This window comes from Xenopus laevis, chromosome 9_10S, assembly GCF_017654675.1.
Source record: "Xenopus laevis strain J_2021 chromosome 9_10S, Xenopus_laevis_v10.1, whole genome shotgun sequence".
Classification (NCBI taxonomy): domain Eukaryota; kingdom Metazoa; phylum Chordata; class Amphibia; order Anura; family Pipidae; genus Xenopus; species Xenopus laevis.
In genome coordinates, this window is record NC_054388.1 from 42,865,379 (window position 1) to 42,877,691 (window position 12,313).

Below are 12,313 nucleotides of genomic sequence, written 5' to 3' on the forward strand. Positions count from 1 at the left end.
ATCCTTGAGACAAGACCTTACAAATAGCAACCGCCTGCATAAACTGTCTGAGGGGAATAAAAGCTGATATTATTTTACTCACATATAATTAACATTGTAACATTATTAGGGGCAAAAAAAGGGCATTAACTCAAGGGATGAAAACATAATTATGCCTCTTTATAGGTCCCTGGTAAGGCCTCACTTATGCAGTGCATAAACACTCCAGTCCTTAAGAGGGATATAATTTGAGAGAGTGCAGGGATGTGCAAATAAACTGGTTAGAGGGATGGAAGACTTAAATTATGAGGTTAGACTGTCAGGGTTGGGGTTGTTGTTGGGATTACACTTTACAAGTACATAAGAGGACATTATAGACAAATAGCAGGGGACCTTTTTACCCATAAAGAGAATCACTGCACCAGAGGCCACCCCTTCAGACTAGAGGAAAATAACTTTCATTTGAAGCAACGTAGGTGGTTCTTCACAGTCAGGACAGTGAGGTTGTGGAATGCACTGCCGGGTGATGTTGTGATGGCTGATTCAGTTAATGCCTTTAAGAATGGCTTGGATGATTTCTTGGATAGACATACTATCAAAGGCTATTGTGATACTAAATTCTATAGTTAGTATATATAATTTTTGTGAGGGTATGGAGGGGTGTGTGTATGGATGCTGGGTTTTTATTTGGAGGGGTTGAACTTGATGGACTTTGGTTTTTTTTTCAATTTAACTATGTAACTATGTTTTATTCAGCCATGCGTTATTGTGAAATATATATAGAACAATATTTCCATTGCTCTTAGTTACACTTTTGTATGCCACAGATTATGCACAGATAAACCTGAACATGCCACCTGTCGCTGGAAATCTGAATTGGACCCTACAGCTCAAAGAACGGCTTCAGAACACTTTTAGCAACTTCCGACATGTCACACACCCGTGAGTATTAACCCTGATGATTGAATGTGCCACTGTGGTGGTTATCTTTATAGAAACAGAAAAAAAATCAAAATTTAGCATAAAGTGCCTTTATAATATTTCATACCAAGATGACTGTTCTGACAATGAGCATTCAATCAGAGGCAGCCCCAGAGGTGCAACTGTACTCTGTCACTTTGAACAGCAGGTTTGAGGATAGAAGAGTATGTGATATTAATGAGAGATACTATAAGGCAAGATGGAATCACTTTCTTTTTAAAATCAGGGTAGCCCTGCTTTTCATTGGTTGCATATGGGAATATTAGTTCAACAACATTCAAAGGCTATAGTCATGACATAGTCATGACATTCTTATAAAACCTGTTTTGCTCTAAGGCCTATACTACTACTAAAGGTAGTGCAGGGCCAGACCTAGGGGAAAACAGCAGAGGAATGTGTCTATATTTTTGGGAAGGAGGGGTACAATTTCAGAATATATGTTTATAATCATTATACCAGCTCCTTACTTATCCCATGTCACCTGGTCTGTGTCCTTACTAACTTTTCCAGGCAAGGTATATTGGTGTGGTTGGTCCATGATGGGGGTACAACACTTGAATGCAAAAGGTCCTTGGCCCAGTTCTGCCAGGAAGGAGTTCTCTCCTCGCCTCATCAGACAATTAACAATCATGCAGTTTGTTTAAATATGAGAGCCCATGAATTGAGCTTTTCATTTGTGTTTATCCTCATATTTTAGCTGCATGGAATCTGCAGAAGGTGTTCAAATGAAACAAAAATATGAAGAAATGATGGCTCTTTTGGAAAAGTAAGTATGATTATCCGATGGCCTGATGAGCCCAGAAAGTTATTTTGTTAATAATTTTTGCGTATTGAGCACATCCTGTGCCCAGGCCCGGAAGGGATTAGTTACATTACTATGCACAAGGCTGCAGAATGACTTATACAGGGAACTCTGAGTATCACTCATGTATTATAAGGGATCATTTACCCCAACTGTAAATCATAAGGATATTAGAAGTCACTGAGGGGTTCTGTGACCATATGAAGGCACAAGGCTGCAGGCTGAGTTAAACAGGGAACTCTGAGTATCAATCATGTATTATAAGGGATAATGTACCCCCTACTGTAACTATTAAGAATATTAGAAGTCACTGGGGGGTTATGTGACCATATGAAGTCACAAGGCTGCAGGCTGAGTTATACAGGGAACTCTGAGTATCATTCATGTGTTATAAGGGATCATCTACCATACATTATACTCTTAACAGACAGCACCGGCAAAAAAAAGTCTTGTATTTAAAGCCTTTATTGAGACATGGGCACTTAGCAATGTTTTAGACCAACATTGGCCCTTTTTAAAGCTACTTAAAGGAACAGTAACACCAAAAAATTACATTGTTTTAAATGAAAATATAATGCAGTGTTGCCATGCACTGGTAAAACTGATCTGTTTGCTTCAGAAACACTACTATATTTCATATAAACAAGCTGCTGCAGAGCAATGGTGGAAATTGAAAAAATGCTATAAGGCACAGGTTAAATAGTGGATTACAGATAACACCATTATGTTGTACAGAGCTTATCTGCTGTGTAACCTGAGTCTGCTGTGTAACCTGAGTCTTTTCTCCTGTATCCTTGTATCCCTGGTACAAATTCTGAAGAATGGAGTACAGTGCTGCTATGCATTGCAAGAGTAGGCAACAAGTTTTTTTTGGTTAGATTGAAACAAAATTGACTGTATAGATATGAATGGTATTTCCCTGTTAATCAGTGGGTAAATTGATAATGAATAGAAAGTGGGTAAGTTTTTCTGTGCTCTAAACTCATATTTTCATCTGCCCCTCAATTCTCAATTCTTTCATATTTTGTAAAAAAGCAGTTCTATTTTCCAGGTTCACTCTTTTAGAGAGTCACAGGCTTTTGCCTCCTTTAACATATTGTATCAGTGTCCTTTTAACTCTGGGGAGCTGGATCAATAACTAATGGTAAACTAATAGAATTACTGTAGCCAATCAATTTCTACATTCTCAGGACAAACTTCCTTTTCTAGAACTGCTTGTACCTTTCCACCTCTGGGCATTGGGAGCACTTTTCAAGTTTTAATTGGATCCCACCATCTGCTCTGGTGTCCTCAGGAGAAATCTGTATAGTAAGAGAGCTTTGCTGTTAATTGATCCTTAAGAAATTGGGGGAAAAGGATAGAAATCTTAATTAAAGACTCTGTTCTACATGAGATCCAGTAGAACAATCTTCCTAATTTTGCTTTAAAGTTTTGTTTTTCCGTTATCTTTATGGAAGGATGAATGGGGAAATAGAATCTGTTTACATGCAGAGATGCTAATTAACAATCTAGTCTGCATGGAGGCTTTCATCTTTATCTGCAGGAATGAATTCCATTCTCAAACACACATACACACACATAGTTACATAGTTAGTTAAATCAGGTTGAAAAAAGACAAAGTCCATCAAGTTCAACCCCTCCAAATGAAAACCCAGCATCCATACACACACCCCTCCCTACTTTCACCAAAAATATATATACCCATATCTATACTAACTATAGAATTTAGTATCACAATAGCCTTTGATATTATGTCTGTACAAGAAATCATCCATGCCACTCTTAAAGGCATTAACTGAATCACAACATCACCCGGCAGTACATTCCACAACCTCACTGTCCTCACTGTGAAGAACCACCTACGTTGCTTCAAATGAAAGTTCTTTTCCTCTAGTCTTGAACCTCATTTTCCAGTTTGCAGCCCAGTTTCCCAACTTAGACAAATCACTCTGCAAAGTGGCAGTATCCTGCATGGAACCTATAGTTCTGCACAATTTAGTATCATTTTCAAAAATAGAAACAGTACTTTCAATGCCCACCTCCAGGTCATTAATAAACAAGTTGAAAAGCAAGGGACCTAGTACAGAGCCCTGCGGTACTCCACTAACAACACTGGTCCAATTAGAAAATGTTCCATTTACCACTCTTTGTAGTCTATCTTTTAGCCAGTTCTCTATCTAGGTACAAATACTATGTTCCACAGTTCCAGGCCAACATTCCTTAATTTAACCAGTAACCTTCTGTGTGGCACTGTATCAAATGCTTTAGCAAAGTCTAAGTAAATCACATCCACTGACATCCCAAAATCGAGGTCCCTGCTCACCTTCTCATAAAAAGAAATTAAGTTAGTCTGGCAAGATCTATTACGCATAAAACCATGCAGGCACAAACTCATAGTATTATGATTTGCTATGAAGTCCAGTAACTTTTATAACCCTTTGAAAAGCTTTCCCTCCACTGACGTCAGACTAACTGGCCTATAGTTTTGAGGCTGAGAACAGGATCCCTTTTTGAATAGCGGCACCACATTAGCAATTTGCCAGTCTCTCTGCACCATGCCAGACCTCAATGAATTCTGAAAAAGTAAAGAGGTTTGGCAGTCACAGAGCTAAGCTTGCTAAGTACCCTGGGATGAATACCATCTGGCCCGTTCTATGCATCATTAGTTGTATTATTAGAATTGGGACTATTAAGGAGGAAACCTTCATTAACTGCTTCTTTGTAGACAGACAAAAAATATGAGTTCAGAATCTCTGCTTTATTTTGTTTTCATCAACCAGCTGAACCCGCCTCTGATATTAAAGGTCCCACCCCTTCCTACTTCATTTTTTTACTATTAACATACTCAAAAAATAATTTTGGATTCTTTTTACTGCTTGCTGCAATATCCTTTTCCATATAGTTTTTAGCTTGCCTTATAGCTTCTTTGCATGATATATTGGCCTCCTTGTACCTTATAAATTATTCGGCTGTCCCACCTAACTTGAAAGCCTTAAAAGCACGTCTTTTCTTACCCACCTCAACACCAACGCTTCTATTGAACCAAAAAGGTTTTGCTTTGCAATGACGTTCCTTGCTTACAAGTGGAATATACTGACAAGTATATTTATCAAGCAGCATTTTAAAGACTTCCCATTTTTGTTCTGTGTTTAACCCTGTGAAAAGCATTTCCCACTTAATATGTTGCAGAGATGCCCTTATACTGTCAAAGTTTGCACGTCTGAAATTTAGTGTTTTAGTTACTCCCTTATAGAATTGCTTCTGCAACAGAATCTCAAAGGTGACCATGTTATGATCACTATTCCCTAAATGCTCACTCACACAAATGCTAGAGATGAGTTCAGTATTATTAGTTATTACAAGGTCCAAAAGAGAGTTATTCCTAGTCTTCCCATAATGCATAGCCAATAAATGATTCATGCAGTTAGCATGGCTATGAAGGTTTAACTGGGAGATGAAAGACTGCAGTTGAAGTTATACTTGCAAATGGTCCTGTTAAAGGATAAAGTTGGAGGAGAACTGCAACCATTTAAATGAGTAGGCCAAAGCTTGCAGCAGGGTTTCTTTACACAGCTACTGATTGATACAGAGAAGTGAAAAGCCAAATTCATAAGGGTTTATAGGGAAGCCTGAAGCCTGCTGTAGAGAAGAATCAAAAAAGAGCTCTCTCAAGTCTAATGAGTAGGGATAAGCAGCAGCTATATACTGTATATTAAGGAGCAGAACTTATTCATGCAGCAACCCACCATGTTGATGTAAAACAAAAAGTGGTGAAACAACAACCATTAGTATTAAGGAATAATGAGGAGGCTGAGGTCTATAGTAGAGTTTGTATAGCAGCTCAATCTTTTGAGGGAGAAGCACGAGGCAACAATAATGAATTAGGAGGTAAAAGCCTATACTATATGACAAAGCCTTAATAAGAATAATTAATCAATGCAGTGTCTCTGGTAATGAATAATGAGGAGGCTGGAGCTTGCACTTGAGCTTATTCATGCAGTACCCACTACATTAGGTCATTTCCCCTAAGATCATAATAAAAGCAAGGAATGTTATTGCTTTGGGAGCTGGTGTCTTCTAATGTTCTTACTGTGTTCTTCATTCATCTTTCCCTTTTGTCAGGTACAAAGAGAAACTTTATGAGGAATGGTGTCAGACAGTGTCGGAAAAGTCTCAGTATAACCTCACACGTCCTCTTATTGTTAGAGATGAAAACACTAAGCTGATCTTTGTCAATTTTGATCCACAGGTAAAAAATTAAGCATAGCCCAGATACAATTTTTTTTGGTGGTGGGGCAGAGGTTTATGGACATGCAGGAATATAGGTCCCTTTGAAATCCAACATTTAGTTATTGCTTGGGTTTCCAATAACTTGGAGATGTCCTTCCTGTAATTCAGAGCTTTCTACTAATTGGGGTTCTGAATAACGGATCCCACATCCATATCTAAGGAGGCTCTCAACACCTGTTGAACAATAACTGGATTTTTAAACCCAAAAGGCCACAAAAACCCTGCACATGATCTCACTTGTTACTAATCTTCATTTCTTCTGTTCCTATATGTCTGACTGGACCAATGAAATATACTAATGATTTTTCTGTCATAGTTAGTTTCAGTGCTTCGAGAAGTGAAGTATCTCCAGGAGCTTCGAATGGAAACAATCCCTAAGGAAGCTGGAGATATTTTCTCATTCAAGGAATCTTACCGAACTTTTACTGCAAATCTAGAGTTGACAGCCAATAGGTATAACAAGGTCATGAGAACCATTTTGGAGGTGGAGTTCCCACTGATAGAAGGGCAGCTCAGGAATATCGACATCCGCTTAAAGGAGGCAGAGGAAACACTAAATTGGAAAGCAAATGGTATGATCTATCTTGCCTATCTTATGTTACAGAAGTATTTATGTAACTGTACGTATCTGCTAAATATTAGTGATCTGACCCGTTTCGCAGAAAATTTGTGAAGCAGCGAAAAACTCGCCAAATGCTTTGGTTTATGAACGACAACTTTTATTTGACAATTTTTTCACCCATGGAGTCAATGGTATTTTTTCCATGGCCAAACATTGCGAAAAATGTTGCTCTTTGCTGCTAAATATAAATAAATTCATAACTTTAAATATCCATCACCTCTTTAGCCACTGATTTTGGCATATATTAAGTCAAGTAGAACATATCTTATAATGGTAGGCAATTACTACTATAATTTCGTTTAGAAGCTTTATTCTGAATGCCTCTGGATACAGCGTTAAAGTAAAACTATACCCCCAGAATGAATACTTAACCAAAAGATAGTTTATAGCATGCTAAGTGGCCTATTACAGAATTTTACCCAACTGGAACATATATATTTGTAAACATTATCCTTTTACACCAAAGTTATGGTTGGTGTGCTCCCTCAGAGATCGCCGAACCAAAAATACTGCAGCTTTACCTAGAAAAAGTAAAAGAAAGACTATTGTCCATTAATTGGTAACATATGATCCAACGGGGCAGCCTTAGCACTTAAAATGGTCAATTTCTATGTAGGATTACCCAAAGACACATGCTACTAATACAGGTATAGGATCCCTTATCCGGAAACCCGATATCCAGAAAGCTCCCATAGACTCCATTATATCCAAATAATCCAAATTTTTAAAAATTATTTCCTTTTTCTCTGTAATAATAAAACAGTAGCTTGTACTTGATCCCAACTAAGATATAATTAATCCTTATTGGAAGCAAAACCATCTTATTGGGTTTATTTAATGTTTAAATGAATTTCTAGTAGACTTAAGGCATGAAGACCCAAATTACGGAAAGATCCGTTATCCGGAAAACCCCAGGTCCCAAGCATTCTGGATAACAGGTCCCATACCTGTAGTTATAGTAGGATAGTTTTCCTTTAAGAATGTGATTAGTTTGGAAATTCCTTGGTGATTCTCCTTTTCTTACATTTGCCTCAATCTGTATGCATGGTCATTAGCTACAGGCAATTTCTTACTAGGAAAATCCTTCATAGAATATAAAAATGAGACCAGTCCAAAGAATTATTTTCCATTTTAGGAATTTGGGAGTATATTCAAGAGGTACGTGACGTGGTTCATGACCTAGAAAGAAGGGTGCAGAAAGCCAGAGACAATGTTGATGAAATCCAGGCCATCATGAAGATGTGGGTGCTGCCAATTTTTGAGCGTAAAGATGGAAGGAAAGAAACTCTACTTAGTCTTGACGACCGGTCAGATCGACTTGAGAAGCGCTACAGCCTCATCAGAGAGTCAGGCACTAAACTTCATGCCCTTCTTAAGGTATCCACTCAGAAATGCAACTTTGATACTATTTATTGATTTTCTGTAATTAAAGATTTTGGGTTGTACTTACTGGGCTTGAGACAAGAGTTGGAATTAAGCTATACCATCTGTATATTGATTGGAAAATCCATGGTGATGATGCCATGAGCTTTTATTCAGGTTTCTGCACCTTGAATGGAAGATGTTTTGCTGACACGATGGTGGCATTCATAGTCCAGCAGTCATCTCATTTGGCTGTTCTATTATAGTGTGCTGATGTGTCTTAATAGTTTGATGAGTTATTGTTATTGTTATGTAATGTATCTCTTAATAGCAGAGAAACAGACTGACCATTAACTAAGTCTTTCTATTTCAAGCAGACATGTATTAAATTTAAAGCAACATTTTATTGTGTTTTCATTTTTAGGAAAACCAAGAGCTTTTCTCTGCAGATCCCAGTTCTGATGTCTGGAAAGCCTATGTTGATTATATTGATGACATGGTCCTTGATGGGTTCTTTAATGCTATTGAATGCTCTTTAAAATGTCTTCTGGATAACACAGGTGGGTACACAGAGCAAAAACTGACCTCAGGAAAAGCTCCACCTTTAATCCAGATAAAATTGTGGAATTGCATTGTTCTATACATATTGTATACTATATGGGCTACACAGAAGATTATTTAAAAAAAATACTTTTGATTTTCTATTGCAGATGCCAAGGCTGGTCTTGCCCCTTTGTTTGAAGTGCAGCTAGACCTTTTAATCCCAGACATGGTCTTTCGACCAGGTTTGGATCATGGGGCAAGTGATGGCTTATATGACATCATTGAGGGACTAATCAATGACATCTACAGGATTTCATCATTGGTTCCTAGGCTCGCAGAACACAACACTTTCTCCCATTACCAGGTAATGTTCTGTTTTCATGTCACTGTGAAACAATTAGAGTTACCAGAAAAAAGCCAAACTGAGCCTTTAACATCTTTGTTAATGGCCATCATATTACCCGAGATTGATAAAACATTTCTGAGTTGTTGACCTCTCAGTGTCACTTTACAAATTCAGTGATTAACAGTTCATAAACTGGGCAAGCCATGCCAAAACAAAAGGGTAGCGATACAATTTGACTTTGGTCCCTGGTCATTGAATCCAATCTGCCACATCCCTTTTTGAGGTGTGTAGGAGGCATCAAAGGACCAGTCAGAGGGATGACAGCAACCACTTTAATTGTTAAGAGCTAACCCAAAACTTTGTAGAATTTTTCCTTTCAAGGCACTCATTGTGTGATTGTTTAGGCCACTTTAGCACAAGACAGCATAATATCATGGCTACAGTTTTTCAAAATCATCCAGAATGGCAAGTTAGCACTTATTCCAAGTGGTTTTCTTACAAATGTTGAGGTTGCAACCCACATGCTCCATCCATTTCTATGGACCACTCTTCAATTTCAAAAACTCTAGCTTAAAGGGGAAGTAAAGTCTAAAATAGAATAAGGCTAGAAATGCTAGAAATTTTGTATACTAAACATAAACATTAAGTTACTGCAACACAAGCCTAATCAAACAAATGATTTATGCTTTCAAAGTTGGCTACAGGGGTTCACATCTTGTTACTTTGTTATTTGTAAGACCAAGATTGTTCACCTGCTCAGTGTGGTCTGGGCTGCTTAGGGATCCTCATAAATCAGCCGATACAGCAAAACTGATTAATAATCAGAATATGCAGACTGCACTGGGTCCTGTGTTGTCATGTAAGCTAATGTTTAATAATTGATTAATACAAACTTTCTCCAATTCTGCAGAACCGGTGCCTGCAGCAAAATAATCCTCCAAATAGAATTCCAGTTTATCTGTTTAAATCTGGCTCCATGATTTTTTCCCTGCAGCTGGAGTTGAAAACAGTAAAGGGAATGTAAAGGCAAAAAAAATAAAAATAAATAAAAATCTCTACATAGTCGCAGACTGCTCTACAGGGAAACAAACAAAGCTGCTTGAGTTCTGCATGGTTGGGAAGTAGTGATGTGTGGGTCGGGTTTTCCCCGACCTGCATCCGCCCTCCCTCCATCCATGCCCGCCTGCCTGTGACTTCCGGATTCCTTTTATAGACCCAGCTAGCCCGCCGATGATGTCACAAAAAGGGGCAGGGCAATAAGGCACGAGTCTATAAATTAAGGAAGCTGGAAGCCAGCAGACTGGCAGTGCAAGGTGGCAACCGGGTCGGACCGGTCCACCCATCACTACTGAGAAGTAAGGCGGGGGCTCACCCTGCTGTTCATAAGTATGACTGATTCCCTGTAGAGTATTTAGGACATCTGACAATTCCTATTCCAGTAGCAAATGAAGGGAGAATTTCACTGCATACAGTCAGGTTTCTGATAAAAACAGTACACATGTTTTAATTAAAGTATTTTGGAAATAGGTTTCTTTTTCATTAAACAAAGTTAAAATGGGATTTTATTTTTTTGCCTTTACATGCCCTTTACATAAAACAATATGTAACTGAGATATTTTTCCTGTTAGGCCGATATGGAAGACATGGCAGATTTGGCTGATATGCGAAATGCACTCATGGAGAGTGTCCAGAATGTAATGACGTCATGCTCAGATTACCGCAACACATTTGACCACTATGCTTATCTGTACGTAGACGACAGGAAGGAATTCATGCGTCAATTCCTTCTATATGGACACGTGCTGACTGCTGAAGAGATTGAAGCACATGCTGAGGATGGAGTGCCAGAAACTCCACCAACCTTGCAGCAATTCAAAGAGCAGATTGACTCCTATGAAAAAATCTACGAGGAGATCAGTCGCATGGAGCCAGTTAATATCTTTGACTGCTGGATGAGGGTGGATGCACAACCCTTTAAATCTGCCCTGCTCAATGTGGTGAAGAGATGGAGCCTGATGTTCAAACAGCATCTTATCGACCATGTAACAAACAGGTGAGGAATGTTGAGACCAGATGGGCAGCATTCTACAACCAAAACTTTTCCATAGCCAATGTGTCTCTTTTAGTCCATGATTATTTTAGGTATAGTGATCGGCTGACATAATAGAAACCAAATTAAGATAAGATAATAAGATATGGTATCTGGTTACTTTTTGCATGGAAGTGCAAAAGCCTCAACAAACCCCTCACATGTAATGAACTGGATCAAAGTATTAGGACCATAGACCTTTTGCGGGTGGTGTTAGATTGGGCAGCTCTAGTTTAAGGATCTGTGTTTACATACACACACAGATTTGCTGTGGGGCTTAATTTGCTGTTGTTGAACAAATGACTCAATTCAAGAATTTCCTCAAATGAAATCAGCCAGAGACCCCTGATATCCAAACCAGAACCAACTGTTCACCCCTGTTAATTATAAAATACAGTATGTAACCTATCAATCTTGATTGTTTAGTCAGGCATATGGAGCCTTGGCTTGAGCAAATATTCCAGTGATGTTGAATATCAGAATCTATTATATTTTGCACATCTGATTAGTAAGAAAAGCAATGACATTATGCTGTTTTTTCCCTTTCTAAGCCTCGCCGATCTAGACGAGTTTATTAAAGTGGCAGAGCGAGGGCTGAGCAAGCAACTGAAGGAAGGAGATTATAATGGTTTGGTGGAAATTATGGGTCACCTTATGGCAGTGAAAGAAAGGCAGGCCAGCACAGATGAGCTATTTGAACCTCTGAAACAAACCATTGAATTGCTGAAGGCTTATGACCAGGAGCTTCCAGATGAAGTCTACAAACAGCTGGAGGTTAGTAAGCTACAGTACACCCAAACCAGCTTTTATTCCTTGTCTTATAAACTTGAGGGGTGAGAGCAGCGAGTGGGGGGAGGGGTATGGTAGACCGATTTATAGTTAAGTGAAAAATTTAAGTCACTTTGTTTATTACACCCATAATCAACATGCTGGTCTTCTCTAATAATTTTGTTATCTTGGAGTCTGACAGACAGAGAGAATCACTGATAAAGGGGAATTAAATGTCACTATTGAGTCACTGCCTTTTAAGGGCTGGGACACACTGGGCGATTTGGGGAGATTTAGTCGCCTGGCGACTAATCGCCGCGTCTTTCCACGACCAATCTTCCCCGAATGCCTCCCCTCGCTCTGCGCCTGGCTAAAATGAAAAATCGCCTGCGCTAATCACACGCGGCGATTCGTTTTCCGAAGTCGCCCGAAGTTTCCTCGTGAGGCAACTTCGGGCGACTTCGGAAAACGAATCGCCGCGTGTGATTAGCGCAGGCGATTTTTCATTTTAGCCAGGCGCAGAGCGAGGGG

The 12,313-nt window shown here is 38.9% G+C and overlaps 1 protein-coding gene across 2 annotated transcripts in view; it reads left to right on the forward strand.

Moving 5' to 3' along the window:
• Positions 1-12,313, forward strand: part of dnah9.S (dynein, axonemal, heavy chain 9 S homeolog) — an 89,095-nt gene that overhangs the window by 17,856 nt on the left and 58,926 nt on the right. For both annotated transcript variants that reach the window (XM_018238559.2, XM_018238560.2), the window contains exons 11-19: positions 807-921; positions 1,658-1,726; positions 5,885-6,011; positions 6,369-6,624; positions 7,810-8,051; positions 8,461-8,596; positions 8,747-8,943; positions 10,554-10,978; positions 11,566-11,788. In XM_018238559.2, coding sequence (XP_018094048.1) covers positions 807-921; positions 1,658-1,726; positions 5,885-6,011; positions 6,369-6,624; positions 7,810-8,051; positions 8,461-8,596; positions 8,747-8,943; positions 10,554-10,978; positions 11,566-11,788 — 1,790 coding nt within the window. The remainder of the gene's footprint in view (positions 1-806; positions 922-1,657; positions 1,727-5,884; positions 6,012-6,368; positions 6,625-7,809; positions 8,052-8,460; positions 8,597-8,746; positions 8,944-10,553; positions 10,979-11,565; positions 11,789-12,313) is intronic.